The sequence below is a fragment of the Bactrocera latifrons genome, unplaced genomic scaffold (assembly GCF_001853355.1).
Source record: "Bactrocera latifrons isolate USDA-ARS-PBARC rearing strain unplaced genomic scaffold, ASM185335v1 scaffold_375, whole genome shotgun sequence".
Taxonomy (NCBI): domain Eukaryota; kingdom Metazoa; phylum Arthropoda; class Insecta; order Diptera; family Tephritidae; genus Bactrocera; species Bactrocera latifrons.
In genome coordinates this window covers 163,172-186,105 of record NW_017537018.1, presented here as the reverse complement: position 1 = coordinate 186,105, position 22,934 = coordinate 163,172, and the positions used below count along the sequence as shown (strand labels likewise).

The 22,934-nt window shown below is 38.2% G+C and overlaps 1 protein-coding gene across 2 annotated transcripts in view; it reads left to right on the top strand.

The window, feature by feature from the left end:
- Positions 1-22,934, top strand: part of LOC108972072 (lissencephaly-1 homolog) — a 154,674-nt gene that overhangs the window by 43,359 nt on the left and 88,381 nt on the right. The window contains exons 2-6 of one of the 2 annotated variants that reach the window (XM_018938539.1): positions 6,780-6,857; positions 6,915-7,215; positions 19,220-19,376; positions 19,433-19,610; positions 19,673-19,808. In XM_018938539.1, the coding sequence (XP_018794084.1) occupies positions 6,820-6,857; positions 6,915-7,215; positions 19,220-19,376; positions 19,433-19,610; positions 19,673-19,808 (810 nt within the window). In that variant the 5' untranslated portion in view covers positions 6,780-6,819. Of the gene's footprint in view, positions 1-6,748; positions 6,858-6,914; positions 7,216-19,219; positions 19,377-19,432; positions 19,611-19,672; positions 19,809-22,934 lie in introns of both variants that reach the window. The other variant, XM_018938538.1, reaches the window with a different exon arrangement.

Here is a 22,934-nt window from a genome sequence, read left to right as displayed (position 1 = left end):
TTGTTATGCTATTTCCACACTCAAACCTGCCGGCGCACCGTCAGCAATATCGGTGGGAGTGGAGTGTTGACCGGATACGTGTTTACCGGTGTTAACTTATACTCCCGAACACACGCAAATTTTTGGAATAATTAGTTCACACATTGACCGAAATATTTCGTTAGTCTATTGACCGAAATATTAGACTTTATGCCTAATATTTCGATCAATAGACTAACGAAAATCATTATCAAATCATATGTCTTATGTGTCAGATAGAGTAATTAGTCACAATCGAATGGCCGAAAAGATCTATATTAAGGTATGTATTGTCTTAATTTTATCCATTTTTGGCAGAAGTACATGCTGTTATACGAATTTCGATACTATACCACAAATATTCGGTATCTGGTCCCGTGCACATGCTCCGATGGATCAAATCTTTCATCATAGTTGTAAAATTTAATGCTTCTGACGTATTTATTTAGTGAGTTTTCGCACTAGTAGTAGTTTTTAACCACTTTTGGAATTTTACAACCATTATTCAAATTATTCGCTTTCTATTATATGTAGTATATTTTGTCCTAATCCCAAGAAATAACATTTTGACAATTTATTTGAATTTTTAGTAGAGATATCGTTTGTGTGACCAGACGGACCAACAATAATACTTTCAAAACTAGATAACATATCTATTAGTTTTAAAACAACTAATAAAACAATTATACTCTGCAGCATCATGTTGCGAGAATATATATATTTTCTGTGAATTTGCCCCACTTTGTTCAGAATTTATGTCAAGATATAGTACGCATGTAATGTTGGCAACACCCTGCGTGATGTTGGCAAGCAGCAACCAACTTCACATCTCAAGGAGTAGCGAGAGTTGGCGAATACAGTTCGTGAACACAGTTGGCGAAGAAGAGCAAACGCAGCAGATCAATAATTTTTCTATTTAATTAAATACCAATTAATTTTATCTTAATTATAAACAACATTTTCTAATAGACATTATCACTTTTTGGATACATACCAGAGAGCTTCAACGAGTATGATAAATTCAGAAGAAACAGTCGTGCCAAAAACACAATCAAATCAATTTTGACATTGTTAATCAATTCGAGTAGCCGCAAGTGTCAACTGATCTGATGCAACACGAACAATTGTTCTTCGGCAATCACGATCGAGTAAACGGTATGGCTGGCTTCGGTTCCAATCGTATGATGTCAGTTCCTAGCGTTGCGAAGATTGTTTGTTTGTTTCTACGAGTAAATCTTTTGGTAAATCTACAGCAAACAACAACAATTTTCTGCTGGACTGATTTGAACCATGTGTGTCAAAAAATTTTTCAGCTTTGAAACCGCGCATATTACAAAGTTTCGATGCGTAAACAATGGAAATTCCATCGAGTACGTACATACATATATACATACATTTCTTGTATGTATGTACTTGATGGATTTTCCATTATACGTATAACATATATATATACATACATACATGTACATACAAACATATGTATTTGAAATAGAAAAGAAGTTCCCGACTAAATCAGTGTTTAGGGGATGATATACAAACCGAACGCTGTCGATCATTTCAATCATTGAAGCATGAGTTTTCATAAGTTTGGGTATTTTCTACTAATGCTAACGTCCAAAAAATAAGATGACATTGTATTTATTTTGAAAATTCTTTATTTATTCTTCCAAATCAATTTCATCCCGTTCAAAGTAATCCTGACTAGATGTAGTACATTATGCCAATGGATTTTCCAATCTTCGAAACACTGGTTGTACTCACTTTCCGGGATGGCCTTCAGTTCCGTCTTCGCTGCGGCTTGAATATCGTATAAAAACGGTGTCCCCGGAGCGGTCTTTTGAGCTTGGTGAACAGCCAGAAGTCGCATGGCGCCAGATCAGGTGAATACGGTGGTTGCGGAACGATATGGGTTGAGTTTTTGGCGAAATGATTATTTAATGTAAATTCTTTGCTCAATAAATTTCGACATCGCAAAAAACGAAAAACTCACTTTTAGCAGCTCACAAAACGACACGTATCTCAAACACTAATGAATATTTTGACATGAAATTTGACATTAATGTGACTGACAGTACTACGAACCCAAAAAAAAAGTAATTCTCCAAATCCTTCGACGCGCGCAGTTTAAATTCAAATGTCACCTAATTTTTTGGGCACAGTATGTATATTTACATTAATGCGAGTTGATTTATAGAAAGCCAAAAAACGAAAAAATCGTGTTTGCTGGAAATATTAGACGGATTTTTCTGAACAATTTCCATAAGAAGTTCTATTTGATTTGAGATTCTATTGGTCATTTGTTGGAATAGGCCAGATCGGACAACTACATCACATATCTCCCATACAATCGATTATTCAGTTATTTTATTTTCCAGTTGTCCAAGCTAAGAGCTTGTAATTTTACAAAATATAGTCTGAAGCAAAGTTCTTTAGTATTATCCGTAGTACATTTCCCGCAAACACACGGCCCGCTTTAATGTACATATGTTCGTATATACCTAGGGTTTCACTTTTACGTTTAGCAATTATCTCTACCTACTAAATATTAATTTTATGTTACTAATGTGTTTTTGTATTTATGCAATTATTAGTAACTACCACTAGTTCTATATGTGTTTGATTTGCCCGTTATACGCTTACAGCTAATTCGTTGACAAATACGGTTGAGGTTCAAAATATTTCAGATGTTATACACGATTTTGCCAGTCCTCTAAACAATTTTTGGTTTTAATTTCGGTCAAAATACTCGTTTTGAAAAAAAAAAATATCAGTTCTATCGGTACCCAAAATATCTACCAAAATCATTGAAACGGACTGGTGAAAATGTCTAGCTATAACGCTTGCCTAACGATTTTGAATCCTACATCCTATATATCTAGGAGGTATATCCCCAATGATTTTGTACAAATACAAAATTTTAAACAAATTCTTTATTCGATATCTTTGTCCACTATAAAAATTTAAACGCCCTTCTGAGGTGTACCGATTTAACCCTTCGTTGCATGACTTTATTTCCGTGGGAATAACAATTTTTTTTGGATCATATTCTTAATGTGACCTTTAAAATTACAAATTCGAAATTTTATGGTTGCCGACAGAATTACGTAACAGGAACTTACTGATCTAATATGCTCTTTATTTTATTGAATAAAAGTGGACAGAAGTAAATTCATTACTTTTACAATAAATGTAAATTACTAGGTTTTAATATGGCGATGTGATCCCTATTGGGAAACATGGATCCAAGGGCCTTAGTCCTGCATCTACAGACTGCTGTGCAATCCATTAGAGGTGTTCTGGAGTTTCAGACTCCAAATCGCAGAACCGGCAATTTGCACAAGAAGCTAGGTCCATGTTGAATAAGTGCTTCTTAAGTTTGCAATGGCCAGTGTAGGAGGCGACCAGTAGCTGGACTTTATCCCTTGGGAGACTGATTATATATTTAAACCTTTTGAAGTTGTAACCATTCATTAGCAACTTTGCGTGGCGCAAGCTCGGAAGTTGTTGCCAATGTCTCTCCCTACCCACCACTTCATCCTTGCGGAGCTGTTCCTTTATAGTGTGGGAACCTACCGCTATGAAAGGTTCCGGTCCTACCATGTTAGTGGATGCTGCAGAGCGGGCAACTCATCGGCCAGTTCGTTTCCGGCGATGCCTTTGTGACCTGCACCCAAATAAGGTGCCCTTGGTTACATTCTGCCAGACTATTCAGCCGTTCTAAACACTCCTGCACCAATAGTGTTTTTATCTCGTATGACGAGGTCGCTTTGAGTGTCAGTAGTACGACGCCACTTAGCTCTTCCACGTTGGGACGAGATTACTTTACCTTTGCCAGTCCCTTCTGCTATCATTTGAAGCAGAGTGTGCTTTGCGACTTGAGTAATTACTAGGTGTAGCGGGGTGAGCTCCAGCAAGGCCTCAAGTGCCACTGTCGGGCAGGTGCGCATAGCTCCTGACATACACACCCAGGCGAGCCTTTGCAGCTTCGCTAGTTTAAGTCCTACCATAGTCCCACCATCGTTTGCATTGGTTTCGGAGCCCAGACCACCTGGTGATTATTGGTCGGACTATCATAGTGTACTTCTTCTTCTTCTTAGTTGCCGTAGACACCGCTTACGCGATTATAGCCGAGTTAACAACAGCGCGTCAGTCGTTTCTTCTTTTCGTTACGTGGCGCCAATTCGATACTCCAAGCGTAGCCAGGTTCTTTTCCACTTGGTCCTTCCAACGGAGTGGAGGTATTCCCCTTCCTCTGCTTCCACCGGCGGGTACAGCGTCGTTTCAAAGCTGGAGTGTTTTCGTCCATTCGGACAACATGACCTAGCCAGCGTAGCCGCTGTCTTTTAGTTCGCTGAACTTTGTCAATGTCGTAATATATATAAAGCTTTAATTTAGAACAGAAGATCGCAGGTGCACAAAATTGTTAATAAGTGGGCGTGTGGCCGCCCTCTATTTTCATATTTCCTAAACCACTCAAGCTACAACAACCAAATTTGCTGAGTATAAATCTTAAACAAAAACTTCTAACGACAGTGTGAAAATGAGTGAAATCGGAGAATAACCCCTCTCAATTGTGAAAATGGACAAAATCGGACAACAACCATTTTTTAATTAGAATCAGTGCCTATAGTTAACTTTTTATGGAAAATGTCGGTCAGTGTGAAATATATATAACTTTAATTAATTGATAATCCTTCTATTATAATGGTATGTCTGTATGAGTTGAATCGGACCAATATTTCCCTTAGCCCCCATATACTTAATATAAAGATTTCCGAACTTCGGGTTGACTTTGTACCGCATATACAGTGGCTCCATCGCATAATCGGACAAGAGTTTTTCTAATATAAATGTCCTCCAAACATAAAGATAAAAAAGCAGAATGTGTTGTTTTTTGCTTTTATTTACACTTCATATTATCGTCTGCTTAAATGATAAAGAAAAGGTAACTTTTTTAATATAAGCTGTCAATTTAAATAAAAAAACTAAAACAATTCAATTTTTTATGCTCAACGAATAATCGGACAAAACAAAATAGAGCCACTTAATGTATAAAAAAAAAAGGAGTCAATACTTAGTTGCATAACCCTTGTTATCCAGAACAGCCTGTAAGCGCTCTGGAACAGATTCTACAAAGTTTTGACAAACCTCCGGCTCTAGGGAATACCAAGCCTGTAATAAGGCCTCCTTTAGCTCACCGAAGGTGTTAAACTTTTTCTGATACACTCTTCTAGTTAATTCCTCCCACAAATGCTCGCCCCAAACCATGACAGAGCCCCCTCCGTGCTTCACAGTGGCTTTTGTATTTTTATGAGCAAATTCGGCATTTGGTTTACGATACACAAACATTTTGCCATCTGCTCCATGCAAATTAAATTTGCTTTCATCAGTGAATAAATCCTGAAACAGGGAAAATTATCAAAATAAATGTATTTTGGGAAGAAATAATGTGGAACTAATTGATTCCAAATGTCTTTTGATTTTAATAAATACTCCTTAGCATGTTTCGGCCTTTTGTTTTTATTTTGATGGCTAATGAAAGGTTTTTTCTTGCAACTCTACCATGGAAATCGAATTTGTGTAACGTATTACGAATAGTATTTAGGCAGACATCTGTTCCTCAACGATTTTTTAAAGAAATTTTAAGTTCTTTTGCCGTTTTGAAATGATCTTTTGCTACTTCCTTTACTATAGAAAGCTCTTCTCGCACAGATAATATCTTGCCTTGACCTTCTCTGCTTCTATTAGCCAATCTGAACTCATGATGGAACCTCTTGATCACATCATGGACCGTGGATTTGCTTCTTCCTACCAATTCAGCGATTTCTCGGACGGTTTTACCTTCACCAATCAATTTCACTATTAGTTGCCTTATTTCGAGTGAAGTTTGCTTTCCGTTTGGAGCCATATTCAAAATACTTCACAAAATTCTAAACTCTTCTGCGACTAAATAAAATGTATAAGTAAGCAAGACAAAAAAATGTGAYTGTAAAGTGCGCATTTACAAAATAACGGCACATTTAGCATTGCTATTTTCATTTGTCCGATTATTCGTTGAGTGAAAAAAATTCAGATATTTATGTTTTGCTACTCAAATTTACAGTTATCATAAAGGATAACTGTTGTCTTTTTAATGATGAGAGAGACAGTATTATGAAGGGTAAATCAAAGCAAAAAACAATACATTCTGATTTTTTATCTTGTATGTTTGGAGGACATTTATGTTAGAAAACTCTTGTCCGATTATGCGATGGAGCCACTGTATGTGAGTTATCCCACCGAAAATAAGAGAGCGTGTTTTATTCATAATGGTGTACTTTTGTGCTCATAATAGATCAATTTGAGCGAAAAATTGGCCTGTTCGATATATAACTAATATCCTCCGGCTGATTTTCCCTATAAGATTAGTTTTACACCTTAAAGTATTTCCCTAGCTTTGTCTCTTGCAAGTTGCAAGAGTATAAAACATTCGGTAACTTAGCCCTTCCTTACTTCCTTCCAATTATTTTTAATTTTTAAAGGTGTTCGTCAGTATATCTTTGGATATTTTCGGCAATATAAATTGGCAGAAATATTATTTAAGCATAATTCCTTCGCTTTTAATAAGTGGAACCAAGGATGTAATCCATTTGTTTATAAATAATTTGATTATCACGTTCTTAGAAGACATGTTTAAAGTAATTTTAAAAACAACACACAAGTTAAATAAAATCATTTCATAAATTTTCAGCGGAACTTCCCTAAAATATTCTCTTTTATAGGACAAATTGAATACTGTCAACGTCTGCTCTGACGAAGAACATGAAAATGGTTTTGTCGCAGAGGCAGCGCGAGGAGCTGTAAGATATATACTTTATCTTTTCATAGTACTTGTTGTAATAAACATTGAATTATAGGAACCAAGCGATTGCCGATTATTTAGGCAGTAGTGGATATTCTGAGTCCTTGGATGTATTCCGCAAAGAAGCCGACGTTTCTACAGAAAATGAAAAGAAAGTCAGTGGACTCTTAGAAAAAAAATGGACTTCAGTTATTCGGTTGCAAAAAAAGGTTATGGAGTTGGAAGCGAAATTATCAGAAGCTGAGAAGGAGGTTATTGAGGGCGCTCCTACTAAAGCAAAACGAAGCCCTGGTGAATGGATTCCACGTCCTCCGGAAAAATTTTCTTTAACTGGACATCGTGCTAGCATTACACGGGTAAGTAAAAGTATATCATATTAATTAATCGAACTATATACTCGACTCGTAAAATAAAATTTGTCGATATTGCACATATTAATGATTACAAATGAGATCTATTATTTGATAACGCAGATCTAAACTCGTTTTGGTGCCGCTAAAAGTAAAACTTATGTTAAATATGGGCTATATATAACATATCGTTGGCATCTTTATACAAACTGATTTAAAATACTCGAGCTTCTTGTGCTTCCCCTGATATTTGGACAATAAACAAAATAGCGTTTTTAATAATTTCGGGTCCGCGTATGCAGTATTTATGCAAAAAGAGGCGCATGTTGACTACGTATCGCTTTCTATTTTTCTACGGAGCCGGTTGCTCTTAATTTAGTTTGTGCATCGCAGTTCATTTGTCATAGTGAGGGGACGTGCTTATTTTTCTTTTGTAATTCAAATTCTATTTTGTTTTAATGCCGTGTGTTTGTGGTCTAAGAGTGGATATTGGTCAGTCTAAGATTAGCTACTAAGGTGGGTCGATTCCGGACTTTTTTCGATTCGGGATTTCTAATAGTGCGGAAAAGTTGCCTTAGTACTTCCTGATTCCAATGCAACTTTTTGTTTTGAGATCGGATTGCATCTTCAACCCCAACTCCGGCCTTGAAATTTCGGAAATTCGCCTAAAATCGTAAAATTGTCTACCTAGCGCCTGAAATACGCATCTCATGGCAAAATGTATAAAACATAATTTATTTGTCACGTCATTTGCTACCGAAATGCCGTTCCCGAGATACGAGCGAAAATGCGGCGCGCCACAGCGCAAGGTGAAAATTGGCTTGCGGCCACACTTCTTGACGTTGAATTCCCCGAGTGCTATCACTCACATACATTCACCTACGCCAAAGGACACGTTCGGATAGGTCTCCACACAAATATTTTTTCATCGCGTTCCTTCACTCTTGTCGATGATATCGCCGAGTTCTATCACTTACATTCATTTCCCTGCGCCATACGACACGTTCGGACTGGTCTCCACATAAATATTTTTTCATCGAGTTCCTTCACTCTTGTCGTTGATTTCGCCGAGTGCTATCACTTATATTCACACGGAACTTAACAGAACACAGAACTCAAAATGTCTGTATCTAAATTTAAATTTAGACAGAAATGTCCTGTGTTTGACAGATATCCGTACAGTCTCTCTGAGTCCCAGTTATTTACTTACCAAGATGTTCTTTTGTGTTACCAGTTTGAAAGATTTCGTATAGGGCGACTGCGAGGCGACAACTATGAACCTAGGAATAAAGAGGTTACAGAAATAGTTGCAAAAAAGGTTGAAAATACTTTCAAAAAGTCATCTATACCGATAGTTTCACACACCAGAGTTGTACAAATGCTCACCACATACCATAAGAAATTTCTTACTCTTAAACAMATGTTTTTAAAGAACCCAATAGGTTTAAGCTATAAAAGAGACGTCTTTGTCTCTTCTGCCAGAAAATTATTTGACATCGCTGCTTGTAAATGCATTTATTTTTCTTATTGCACTTGTCCAGAGGAAAGGAAAGTTCCTATCAATGAACAACCATTTCTCTTGGAGCAGAGAACCAGAAGCATTGGTCGGATTGGAAGTGTTGATCTACCTGAAACAAAAAAGATTACAAAGAAAAATGAACGTAAAGAAAAGCTTTCAAAACGTCATTCAGCATCAACACTTACCAGAAAAGTATCAGCTAGAACACGTGACCATTCAGATCAGCCAGACTCTCATACAGACGACAACAATGTAGGTGCGTCGCACATGGATTCTTCCCAAAATGATGCTGATGATTAATTTTCTCTTCCATCCTCTAAAACCAAACAAAACACACTAGTATTAGAAGACACTGCTTTAGCTGCCCGAAGATTTGGAGTAAGTGATAGAGCAGCGGCCTTGATTGTTTCATCTGCTTTTCYRGATKCCAAAAAAGCAGGTTTGATAACAGAGGATCAGGCTAGCTTTGTCACTGACAAATGCAACATTAGTCGGACAAAAAAAGTGTTGGAATTAAGCTCCAAAACACCGAAAGTATTGACGCTGTATATGGGCTGTATTTTGACGGCTGCAAAGACAACACACTTACACAAGTCAGCGAAGGTGAAAAGTACTACCGCGACACTATCAAAGAGTCGGTGCTGATGCCACCAACACGAACACAGGTTGGAAAGACGGAATCATTCGGAAACTAGAAGAAAGAATAGGTATTCCATTACAGTGGGTTGTTTGTCTTCTACACTTCAACGAACTTCCATTTCGTGCTCTTTTCGAACACATAGATGGTGTCTCAAAGAGTCCAAATACATTCTCTGCTCCCTAATTGTGAGAAGTTGCCATCCTGCCAATTACCTTCTGAGGTTATTAATCCGACCCAACTTAGCACAGACCAAGCTTATCTCTATAAAATATCAGAAGCTGTTATTTCCTTTCAATGTTTCTCAGATTTAGCGTCGATGCATCCAGGTAACATGTGCAAATCTCGCTGGCTCACCTGTGCAAATAGAATTCTGAGATTATACATTTCTACTGACAAACCAACAAAGGAAATAAAGATTTTGGTCAAGTACATACTTACAGTTTACTCACCTTTGTGGTTCTCAATAAGATTCAACAGTTCAATCAATCGCGCCATCTCTATGCTGCAATTAAAAGGTCGAGATACTTACCTTCTAAACTGCGCAAGGTTGTCGATTCATCCATTCAACAGAATGCTATCTTTGCTCTTCCAGAAAGCATTCTCCTTAGCAGAGGTATGCAAATTTAGTGAATTCCCCTCTCCCACCGTGGCAGTCGAGAGAACCGTCAAACTGGTGACAGAAGCATCTTCTAAAGTTATTGGCCCCCAATCTCGTGATCGTTTTATACGCTCTACACTGAAATCTAGGAAACAAGTGCCAAAGTTTAGTACAAGATCTGATTTTATCAATAAATTTGACAAGCCTGACATATGGTTGCTTGGTTAGGTTGGGCTTGGGGGTAACCCGAAGAGCAGCCACCTCCACGCGGTGGGTTCTGGGTGCCCAATACAGGTTAGCTGAGAGCTGCAACAATTTCTCCTTGCGCTGTGCCGCGCCGCATTTTCGCTCTTATCTCGGGAACGGCATTTCGGTAGCAAATGACGTGACAAATAACTTTTGTTCTATGCATTTGTCATGAGATGCGTATTTCAGGCGCTAGGTAAACAATGTCACGATTTTAGGCGAATTTCCAAAAATTTCAAGGCCGGAGTTGGGGTTGAAGATGCAATCCGATCTCAAAACAAAAAGTTGCATTGGAATCAGGAAGTTCTAAGGCTACTACAAATGCAGCAAATTCTTTCCTCTGCCCAGTGTTAATTTATCACAGGCTGATATAGATTTTTTGCTTAAACCTAAATTTGTACCAAGTGCTGATCATTCCTTGTTCGTAAAGCTGAATGAATTAAATTCACAGGTCTACAATGTTCAGAACAAATTATCGGACAACGGTAAATCCTCTGCATTAGTAACGAATGGTTTCTTTACCGCTTCATCTGTTCGCAACTCTACTCTAACAGCTGCCACTATGGTACAAATGCTTCTCTATCCAACGTGGCTGTTTCTGCTTCTGCTGGTAATGTGAGCGTAGATTATCTCGCACCCGCTGTATCGATGGCATTCCTTGACGCTCCATTCTCACCACAGTCGCTTTTAGTGGTACAAATATATATATATAAAGTATTTTTTTATTGAATTTTCAATTGTTCATAAAATTTTTTTTGATGACTCATGCCCAGGTCTTGACCGATGCTACGGCTGCTACTATGCCGGTCTCTTTCGACCAATTCAGTGATTTTATCGCAATTTTCGACGACAGGGCTTCCGGAGCGTGGCACATCTTCGACCACCTCTACACCAGAACGAAAACGTTGAAACCATCGTTGTGCGGTGGAAATGGAAACTGTATCAGGTCCATAAACTGCACAAATTTTATTGGCGGCGTGAGATGCATTTTTGCCTTTATCATAGTAGTACTGTAAAATATGCCGTATTTTCTCTTTATTTTGCTCCATGTTTGCGACGCTATAACTCACGACTTAAAAGAAACGACAATCAATCAAACACGTGTTAGCGCGTGAAATGAGCTTTCTACTGAAACTAGAACTACGCGCTCTCACCGCCAACACACGAAAATACCGCAAAACTTTTTTGACGTCTACGTCCAAAGTTGCTGTTTCTGCTGATAATGTGAGCGTGGATTATTTTGCTCCCGCTGCTTTACCTTCTGCCGCTATTAATGCTATTAAATTTGCCAATACATATGATATTAGGAATGTCGACGTTCACTCGTACTCACTATAATTGTGCTACATGAAAAGTAGGCCTGATTGTAGTTTGATTTCGTTCATTTTCATACTATGATATAGAATATTATAGTAAATTTACTTGGCGAATTTGATTTAAATCGGTCGAGAAGGCCCTGAGATAAGTGATTTTTACATCGGCTCGTATAAAGCCCTTTCTTACCTTGCATATAAAAATTAAATTCAAAACTGTGTTAGATAGCCTAGTTGCTTTAAAGCCTCAATCGATTTGGCATTGATCTCAAAAATTGATCTGTTTACTTTTTATTGTATGTTGACGAATTCTATTGGATTTCCTGTATGTTTAATAGGATTAAGGTCAGGGGATTAAGGGAGCATTTTAAGCTGTCTAGGAACATTGTACAAGTGCCAAAGTCGAACTATTTCAGCAGTATTCTTCGGATCGTTATCTTGTTGAAAGCAAAACGTCGAAGATAATCGAAGATTCTCAGCACTTTACTGACTTACGCCATCAGACGCCATGCAATCCCACACCATAATTTCACCATCACGCTGTTTCAGTGAACCAACAAGATTTTGTTTTCGTGGCGCAACTTCCAATCGGTTGTGATGTCTTGTCGGACCCTATAAACCCTACGTTTGAGTCTCTTGAGAACTTTGCGTTGACGCTGACGATTTGTCCAGAAGGAACAAATTCATGGTGGACGATGCCTTTGATGTCAAAAAAGACCACGAGCATTGTTTTCACTTTGGATTTGCTCATTTATCAGCGACCTCTTCCCGGACCTCCAAAAAGGCCTGGTGACACCGATACACACCACTTCTTGCTAAAGCAACATCTGGGTAAGACTGCTTGGTAATATCAAACGTCTCGGTCACAGATTTACCGAGTTTCACACATAATTTAATTTTACCTCCACTCTAACGAATGCTGCAATATCGGCTTGCACCTCTCACAGAGCACAGAACACAGCTATGAACACTCTGTACCGAATCCAATGGGTGGACGCAGGCTTCGAAATACAGTCGCGGCGGAAAAAAATCAGTCCTACTACTTTCCGGACAAATCCTATATTTCTTATTTCAAAAGTTCTACAGACTTATTTATATAATTAGGAGCAAATTAAATGCGCTTTCGATTGTTTACGTGTATGGTTTTTTTTCTAGCGACTCTGCTTTATTATTTTGCGTTCTTTCTGGACTGATAATATTTTTGAGAGGCCCGATCGCGATTTTGTCGTTCAAAGCCCTGTTTGTTTTTGAAAATGTTTACTACAAACTGGACATATGAATACATTCGTCCAATATTTAGCCCCATTTTGCTGAAACTTTCGCCAACTTTCCACAATTTAATAATTATTTTGTTTTCCGGCAGACTAATTTCTTTCTTTTGGTTTCCTTGGTTTTAAATAATCTTGAAACGCGTCTTTTGAAACGGCTAATTATATTAAATCACAATAAAAGAAGAAACGTATGCATGAAAAGTAACGGTATTTTCAATTCAAGCAAACAACGTAGACTTTGTGTAGACTTTGTTTACTTGTTCTTACACTAAAATACCGTTATCACAAAACTGGAATTGGAAATATACATTTTTGTTTATGCGTTTTGAACTTAAGGCTGTAAAGAAATAATACGAGCGCAACATTTTACCTCATATGCTTTTTAACAAGTTTCTTTTGACTTCACTTAAAAAAATTGTGCAATTTTTTTTTTTTTACAAATGTTAAGATCATGACTTCACACAGCACAGTTACGTATTTGATTTGTGTATATTTGTTGCTTAGTGATGTAGAATTGTATGTAGTTTAAGTAAGCATATTTCGTTTTGAAAGAGCTTAATATTTTTGTTTTATTAATCTGTGAAAGGACCCCCTTTGGCCCCATTGTGGACTATTTCCTAAATGGTTTTTGATCGGTCTTGCAAATATGAGATCGTGCAAATGATCTACTGGTCCTTTGTAACGCCAGATGGAAGTATATTATTAATATCAGTTGAAGTTTACGTCGTGTAGGACGTCAACATCTTTTAAGAAGTTTACTAGAGACTTGATATCCAATTCTGATACTTCCTTCAGTCTCTCGAAATGTAAAGATCCTAGATATCTAGTTAGTTTTAGATAGAGCAGATGTGGTGGTCTAGCGTCTATCTTCTGATTACTTCTATGCACTTTCTATAGTACATGTTAAAATCGTTAAAAACGGCTTACACATGATCTTGCACTAAGGTATTCCATCTCACCGGCATTTTAATGTTAGTCATTGGATCTCATTCGAATAATATTCACAGTATTAAGCCTTAAATATATTGCCATCGATGTTGTTAAGTACCCAAAGTGTTTTGTACTTTGTTGTGATATCTGAGAGAACGTACTCTATTCGTTTTCTTACAGGTTGGAAGTAGCGAACGTACACCCTGAAGAATGCGTGTTTAATAAGTATTCCAATCATTCTTCACTGTTCCCAGACCCCTGTACACATATTTTGCGTATTAGCTTAGAGGTAGTCGGGTACTTGGATAGTAGTTTCCTAAGCCTAGTTACCAAAGTTATCTTTTCCACATCTTTTGGCTCTGCGAATTTCCTCTAGTATAGTAGATCGTATAATTCCACCCAGCAAAACTCCTCATCGGTTATCTTGGTTAGTTTAAAGAATTTCTGGGGTCTACGTGAGACGAGCTCCCTGTTCCACCAAGGCGGCTTCGTTGTTTGTTGCACTAGAGATGTATGTAGAGTATGACGGCGACTTTAGTCTTAGTTTATCTGAAGTACCTTCAGTTTTTTCGGGGTGGGGTTGCAGCTCCTGCTTACCCTTTTCTGTTTGGCTTCCAGGATTTCACCCAAATCTTTCTGAACCTCTCGCTCCTCCAGCGTGTTATTTTGGACTGGGTTGCACTTTGTCATATTTTGAGGCAGCTCCGCTCCACTATCTCGAGGAAGACCCTCTCCCAAAGACCTCGATGCTTCACCACTACTTCGTTTACCTCATTCAACCAGGCCTAACCGTCAAATTGACAATAGTACTACAGCCGCTGTAACTGAGCAACAGAGCAACTAGACGCATTATATCTGCCGGTGGTAGCAGCCACTTCTCCCATCGCGCTTGTAGGAATCTCTATCAAACGCCCAATAGTAGTCTGCCATCATTTACAAGATCCATCTTCCCCAGATACTTTTGTCATTTCCTTAAAATCTTGGTGAAATCGTTCACCTTGCTCTTAACTCACATCTCTTGAATTTTCTGAAAAGTAGTCGAAGGGGGAATAATAGATATAGATTTTGACTCATTAGGCAATGACAACTACCTTTCAAACTCTTTTAATCCTTTGACGTTATATCTCTATGACAGACAATCCACCCCCCTTTTTCAAGATCCATACCCATATCTTGTGATCAACTGTCGATGAGCAATAAGCCGTCGAATATCAGAACCTTTGACACTAAGTATTTGAAGCAATTTTCATCGTTTGGATGCGACTTTAAAAAGAATGATGATTTTATGTAGTATTTCGTTTCCATGAGTAATGGGACGAATAGCTTATTGCAGATTAAAGAATGAAATTAACTGTTTGCATTTTGAATCATATCTTTTCACATTACACGAATAAAAGTAATGTAATATTCTGATTATTTTGCTCGCGACTTTACACGTAGTTGGTCAGCTTACAATAAGTTTATGTCTTAGCTCATACAGAACATACTTTATTTTGAAAGTAAAGACAGTAATTTAATGTAAAATAATGGAATGAAATTATTCCAATATATTTATGAGTTCAAGTTAGATCAAAAACCCGTTCATTTTAATAGAAATTTTCCGTTTTTTAAACAAATTTGATGTTTTTGAGTATTTTTTTTAGTTTTCAGAACAACAATGTACTATATATGTATGTCTCCTTTTACGAGGTTTGTACAAAACATATGGCGAATTTTGAATTTTCGCGGGCTACGTATATTTGAGTATCAATTGATTTGTTGCGTTATGTTAGTACTCATATCGTTTACCTATGGTGATAAGGTCGGCCATTTTAAATGTTTAATAAATTTTTGACAGTTATCTTTTTGGAAGCATTTTGTTTATTGCTTATTCCAAAAAATGCATCAAAGAATCTGTATAAAATTTTGTGTGAAAACCAAAAACCTTGGACAAAAGCAACGTTTCTTTCAAGTCCGCAAATAATAAATTTTTAAAAATTTTACGTATTGAAAAAAAAGATTAACCAATTTCGCAATACTTTTTGCACAAACCTCGTATATTTCGGAATTAGAAAACATAACCAGATAATCAAAGAAAATCGTTCTATTGCTCTTCAAAATATTCTCCATTAATATCTATACCATTTCGCATGCGTTTGAACCAATTGTCGAAGCTCCATTGCTCCTCTGATTGCGGTATCTCCAAAACCTTCGTTCTGAACACATCAACCACCTCTTTAAGTGTTTAAAAATATTTAAATTTTTTTACGTTGAAGATTAAAAAGAAATGATTCAGTTTCAAGTCAGTACCTTACGGTCGATGTTTTGAGGACTCAATAATGCAGTTGTTTCAATCGATGATCAATCAATCGATTTCTTTAAAGACAATTGGCAAAACCTGGTTTTGTACCACTCAGAATTTAGTACTCTGCGTTCCAGTGGTTTGGTTGTGATGTGCCAGGTTTTCCCAAAAAGCAGACATCCATTTGCTTGGAAGTTCTTCATGTGTAAACAATTTTTGTTCGATTTGGCTCATCTGGAAACAGCCATACAGTTGAATGTTGTTAACTTTCGGGTTAATACGTACAAATCCACTATTAACTTCTGTCGTATGATTTTAATATACTCTTTCTACAATCAAATGTTTTTTCAATATTGAATATACAATATAAATCAGTTGAAAAAGCCAGACAGCATTTTTGTCGCAGACCTGTGTAATCGATATACTTTGTGACAAAATAGTACCCAGAATAAATAAATAAATAAATTTATAAATAAATCGCAAAATATTTAATTATTTATCAGTATTTATTTTGTTGCCTTCAAAGTAGTCTCCACCAGATGTAATACACTTATGCCAATGATTCCAGTCCTCGAATAACTTTTCACACACAGCGCTTTTTGGGATTTCCTACTGCGAATTTTGGGTTATCTTTTCGATCGACTAAAAACGTGTTCCATTCTGATAATTATTGACTTGTTTGCATGGCAAACTTACAAACGTATGTCTTATCGGCAGTTATAATGCTCTCCATGAATGTGGGATCGGAATTTGCACGATCAAGCATATCCAAAGAAAACTGTTTGCGGTACTATTCTTGATAAAATTTAGCTTTATCGGGACGAGTCGAGAAAAAACGCGTTTTATACCAAATATATCTACTATAATCATTCGAACGGACTCGCGAGATGTCGAGCTGTAATGCCATCTGTATAACACTTGCCTAACGATTTTTAAGCTTATACAGTGGTAGACATTCGTTTAAGCGCACACATATTTTTTGGGTTTTTAATAAATAAAAGCTTTAATTGTTGCATTTAAATATTGAAAGTTATTCATTTTATTGTCTTACATTTAATTAATTTATAATTTTTATCAATTCAACAGTAATTAGTGAATACTTAACATAATTTTAAAGAAATCTGGATTTTTAAGGATTCATTCATTTAAGCGCACTCCACATCTTATGGAAAATAAAATAAAACGCGATACTTTAACATAATCTTAGTACTTGATATGGCCACCCCGGTTTTCAATAACAGCAAAAATGCGACTTGGAATAGACTCAACAAGATTTTTGAACAAATCTCCGCTCAAATCAAGCCAACATTGCTGAATTGAAGTTTTAAGCTCATTGGCGTTGCTGTATTGACACCCATTGCCGTAAACTTTCCCTGCCATTACTCTCCACAGATTTTCTATGGGGTTACAATCCGGACTGCATGCCGGCCAATCAAGTAAAGGCACTTCTTGGCTCTCCAACCATGCCTTTGTTTGCCGAGAAGCATGTATCGAGGCATTGTCCTGTTGGAATACATATTCGATTTCCGTTGCTTGCCTTACAAATGTAATAAGGTTTTATTGGAGTAGATTTATGTACGCTGTGGAGTTCATGCGGCATGTTATGGGTACCGGGTTAAGCCTAGAATCATAGCAAAATGCTCCCCAAACCATGACGCTCCCGCCTCCGAAATTTCGTTTCGATCGCACCACATTTTCTTTGGTTAGATCGTGCCAGTAATAACTGTAGCAATCTTTTCCGTCTAAATTGAATTTTTTCTCATCCGAAAAAATAACCCTCTGCCTCCTTTTTCCAGGACATGTATTTTTTGGCAAATCTTAACCGGTCTTGCTTGTGCTGTATTGTTAAACGTGGCTTGTTCTTTAATTTCGTCCATTTAACGTTCGGGGAAGTGTTGAGCACCCTGGCGATTTGACGAGGTGTTACGTCGATCTCTAATTTTGCTTTAATTTGGCTGCAATTTAGTTTATTTTTTGTTGCTTCATGGAGTATTTGCCCTTTTTGACGGAGTGTGAGTTTTTGGTTACCCTTTGTTGGAGGTTTTATTCCATACTTACTGTCTTTTTTTTTTAAATTACGGATTACGTTCTCAGACCTCCCTATTTTCCTTGCAATCGCACGATTTGAGTACTTCTCTTCCTTTAACAATGTAACTGACATCCGTACTTCTTGCGTGAAATAAGATCCTTTAGGCATGGTCTAAATTATCAATAAAAGACATGTAAATACAAAATTTTACACTAAAAAGCCCACTTTACCTTTTATTTATTATCTACCGTCTAGTGAAAAGCAGAAAAAATTTTACGCTGCAGCTCCTCTTTTAAAAAATATGTATTTTTCTAACATACGCTTATACGAATGTCCGCGTTACTACTGCGATGCTTCTTTTATTGGGATTTGCCTACTTAAACAAGTACCATTACATGCAGACTTACTGGCGCCAGTCATTGGTATATAGCATTACAGCAATTGACATATCAAAATCTTTTCTTCGAAATAATCTGCTTTAAATATGCTTTTTCGAAAAATTTCATTGTGCGTTTATACGAATGTCTACCACTGTATCTTTCACTTTCTTTTTTAAATATTTTCAGTTGAAAAAGCCGAAGGTTGTTCAGAACGAAGCATGTCTCCAACGATCTCTCGACCATCTTAAGCCTTTGTACCACTCGTAGGCTTGTGTTTCTAATAAAACTAAATCACCGTAAGCCTTTTCCACCAATTTCAATGATTCTGCACAGGAAACTTGATTACAAATACAAAATTTGAAAAAGTTTTTTTTTCGATATTTTTATCGACTGTAAAAATAGCCACACACTACTGAAGTGTACCAACTTAAGCAGCTGATATAAACAAACTGATGGACAGATCGCGCGCATATTTGACATACTAATTAAGGACAATCATACCAACTTAGAAAAATAATTTTTTTTAATATAATTTACCCGGGGAAATAAATTAACATTTCCGGATGCTTTTATTGTCACAATATATACGTGCCTAAAAGTACATTCAAGATTTTGACACCGGATTACGACATCTTTTGGGCTATTGAACCAAATTTGTTTTACCATATCTACCAAAAATTTTTTTGATGTGCTCGAGTCATATATAATATATGAGAGGGGCCCCTCTCTACTTCACTGCATAGAACTAGGAAATTTTTTTGTTAACCTGTGTAATAAGGTACAATAACTGCTTTTTTCATTAGGTGGCATTTCACCCAATTTTTGGTTTGATGGTTTCATCATCAGAGGACGCTACTATAAAAATTTGGGACTTCGAAACTGGAGAATATGAACGTACTTTAAAAGGTCATACCGATTCTGTCCAAGACGTAGCATTTGACGCCCAAGGAAAGCTTTTAGGTGTGTATTAATTATGACAACCGTTTTATTTACCCAAGACTATATTTTTATTTTAGTATCATGCAGCGCTGATTTATCCATTAAATTATGGGATTTTCAACAAAGTTACGAATGCGTAAAAACAATGCATGGACATGACCATAATGTTTCGTCTGTGGCATTTGTGCCGGCTGGAGATTACGTAATTTCAGCATCACGAGATAAAACCATAAAGATGTGGGAAGTGGCCACAGGGTATGAAATATTGTTAATTATCATTTATGGTTACGTATGTGATAGTTTTTCAATGTTATTAGATACTGTGTAAAAACATATTCTGGCCATAGAGAATGGGTGCGTATGGTTCGTGTACACATGGATGGAAGTATATTTGCTTCTTGTTCAAATGATCACTCTATTCGTATTTGGCAAACGAGTACAAAGGATTGCAAGGTATGTTATTAAATTATACAACTTTTTATAATACATTGACCTTTTATCTTTTTATCGAAGTAACTCAGGGAATATCACCACTAATAAAATTGTATTTTTAGTATCAGTTTTGATATAGGGCGGTTTAAAAACGTCTTTTGACACCATTAAATAGTATAGGCTAAGTAGAGCATCTGCCATCTCACTTATCAAAAAAAAAATGCGGTAATATTTCAGGGCCAGTGATGTTCCCTGATAAACTCGATTGAAACTTTATTCGGGTAAAAAATTAAGTTTTCGGACATTAACATTATATATATTTTCTATAAAGCACTACCGGCACTCACCCTTTGCAAACTCGGCGATGAATTCGAAGAATACCAAAAAATATATGTATGTGATCGGCGATCGAGATGTTGAAACGTGTTTGCGCACGGATGAAGAACAAAAGAGGGCGGGCGCCGTCCGTCGCTCCCTTTTGCTGATTTTGTGTGGTGTCATCATGCGTGTGGTGTGTTGAGTATGGGATGAAACGGATGACGCGCATGATGCCGATGTGTTGAGTCGATGTGTGTAGTGTAGTGTGAAGATGTGGAGTGTATGTGTGGGTGTAGTCGTGTTATAATTAGAGAGGGGCGCAGAAGCTCATTTAACCATCCAGGCCCCCCTCAAAGAATGTTTAGCCTAAATGTCGCTGCAGCTGTTGAAGCGTGGCCACAACGCACAACGTAGATCGACGAGGTGGTGGCCCAGGCTGTCGATGCCGCGACGATGTTCCGCCTCGCTAGAGTGTGCCACGAGTTGCGGATTGGAATCGGGGTATGCGGCCGCGATGGATGGGTGGCCGATTCGCTTCACGTGCCGCGCTGCGATGTAGCAGCGTGTGATGCAGCCTGTGCCATAGGGCACAGCCCTCGTGACTCACACTCCCAAGTCATGTGTGTATGTGACAGGCAATTGTGGCAATGCCCGTGTGCCTGGGTAACTTGTTGCCGTTGCACGGGGCGATGTGGGCGTCGACAGATGTGGCACCTTAGGGTCTCCCAAGTCCGTGATTGGCGTGGTGGTGGTCGAGTGCCACTACGAGGCGCGGATGGAAGGACCGCTGCAGGCGGTGTTGCCGGTACAGGTGCCGGCGTTGTTGCAACCACAGTTCGGGGCGCTAGTATAGGCCCGGTGCGTGGCGTGGGTGTGACTGGCGTATCTGCTTCCATAGTAATCTGTATAAAAAAGATTGTTGATTATTATACATATCTGTCATATAAGTTGATATGGGCAATCGTGCCACGATATGTGGCATAAATGGGTCGTCGTATTGATCGACCATTTGTGGTTAGTTCTTTGTTGTTTTTTACGGTTTGGTATTTTTTTACGGTCGGTATTGGCGGATTTCTCGTATTATTGTTAAATTTAGTGATTTTATTATATCGAAAAATATCGGTTTGGTTTGTTCGGTTTTCGGATTCGCGGTCGTCAGTCGTCGGTGGTGGGTAAAAAGCACAACTTCACGAGCGGTCTGATTAGCTTTCCTTTTTGCGTACGGAGATCCACTACTCGTATGTGACCGTCGGAGCCATAATGTAGCTTTCTATGCGGCCAAGCCGCCACTCGGTAGGGTGTAGACAATCATCATGAATGAGCACACAGTCTCCAAGCTTAGGTGCTTGTTCAGGAGTCTTCCAGCGGTATCTTTTGTGGAGATCCTTTATGTGTTCGTCCTTCCATCGGCGGCTGAAATCATTATGGAGAACTTTAATTCGTTCCCATCCATTTAATAGGCATAGCGACTCCACGCCTGGCTCAGGAATGGCCAGGATGGGTGCTCCTTTTAGAAAATGCCCTGCAGTTAAGGCGGTGAAATCTGAGGGATCTTGCGAGAGTACTGTGAGTGGTCGTAAATTGAGAACGGCTTCAATTCGATTTAATAACGTCCTGAACTCTTCGTATAAGTTGCCAATTGATACCATGAGGGGCGTACTTTTGTACGATATCGGGTGACACTTGCTATAGGAAATCCACAAATTGCTTTTCGAGCAACGAAGCGAGCAAATGGCGCGAGAAAAGCCTCCGTCGTCAGATTACTACATAGCTCAAGATGTACTGCCTTTGTCGTGAAACATACAAAGACAGCCACGTAGCCTTTCATGAGAGTGGGAGACCTTAACGTGGACGCCTTTACCTGGAAAGGCCCAGCAAAATCAACACCTGTTGTAGTGAAAGGCAGAGTTCCGGTGGAAGTGCTGCCATAATCTGCGTTCGCATCTTCTGTTTGAGAATAGTGCAAATCTTACACGTGAAGATGCACTTCTTGTTTTGCGGCTTAAGACGGGGGATGTAATACTCCTGGCGTACCATATGTTGCATGAGGCGATGCTCGGCATTAAGATGTGGATGTAGTTGAGGAATAATGTGGCAAATGGTGACCTCTCGGGAATTATTATGGGGTGGCGTGTCATTGTTTGTTAGACTCGCATTAGCAAGCCGAACATTGGCACGAAGCAGACCTTTCGTGTCCAGAAATGGGTTTAGAACTAAGAGTGAGCTCTTTTTGTCAATCGGCTTCGATTCTCGTAATAGTGATATATCGCGACTGAAGTAGCGCGCTTGTGTATATGCGATTAGTGCGAGCTTTGCCTTTTGTAATTCTAGGTGCGTCACTGTGTTGCATGGGAAATTATATGATCCCTTGACTTTGCTTTTGGGGTGTTCTACAAATTCGAATATATAAGCTACTCTGAGCGCTCTCGGAAACAATGAAAATCGTTCAAGGATGTCGGCATCATCTATTAATGTGGGAAATGTGGCGATTTTTCGACTTTCTGGGGCGATAATGTTGCGCATGGRGCATTGTGGCCAAGAATCAGGAGATTCTATCAACCAGCGGTTGCCGTTCCACCAGAGTGTGGTGGTGGCAAGGTGCAGTGACTTGCACCCGATCTTGTACCTAGACGCCACTTGGCTGATCCCACTAGGTCAAGTATTTGAGACGTTCAGTTAGAAATGTACATCTTCCATGCATGAGGTGGTTTTTCTAACCAGGCTGGTACAATTTCTGAATCAGACCACATATAATACATAGTTTGCATTTTGTCATGTTGAAATGCATTTTCACCATGGCTACTAATTTAGACAGTAGTAGTGCGCCAC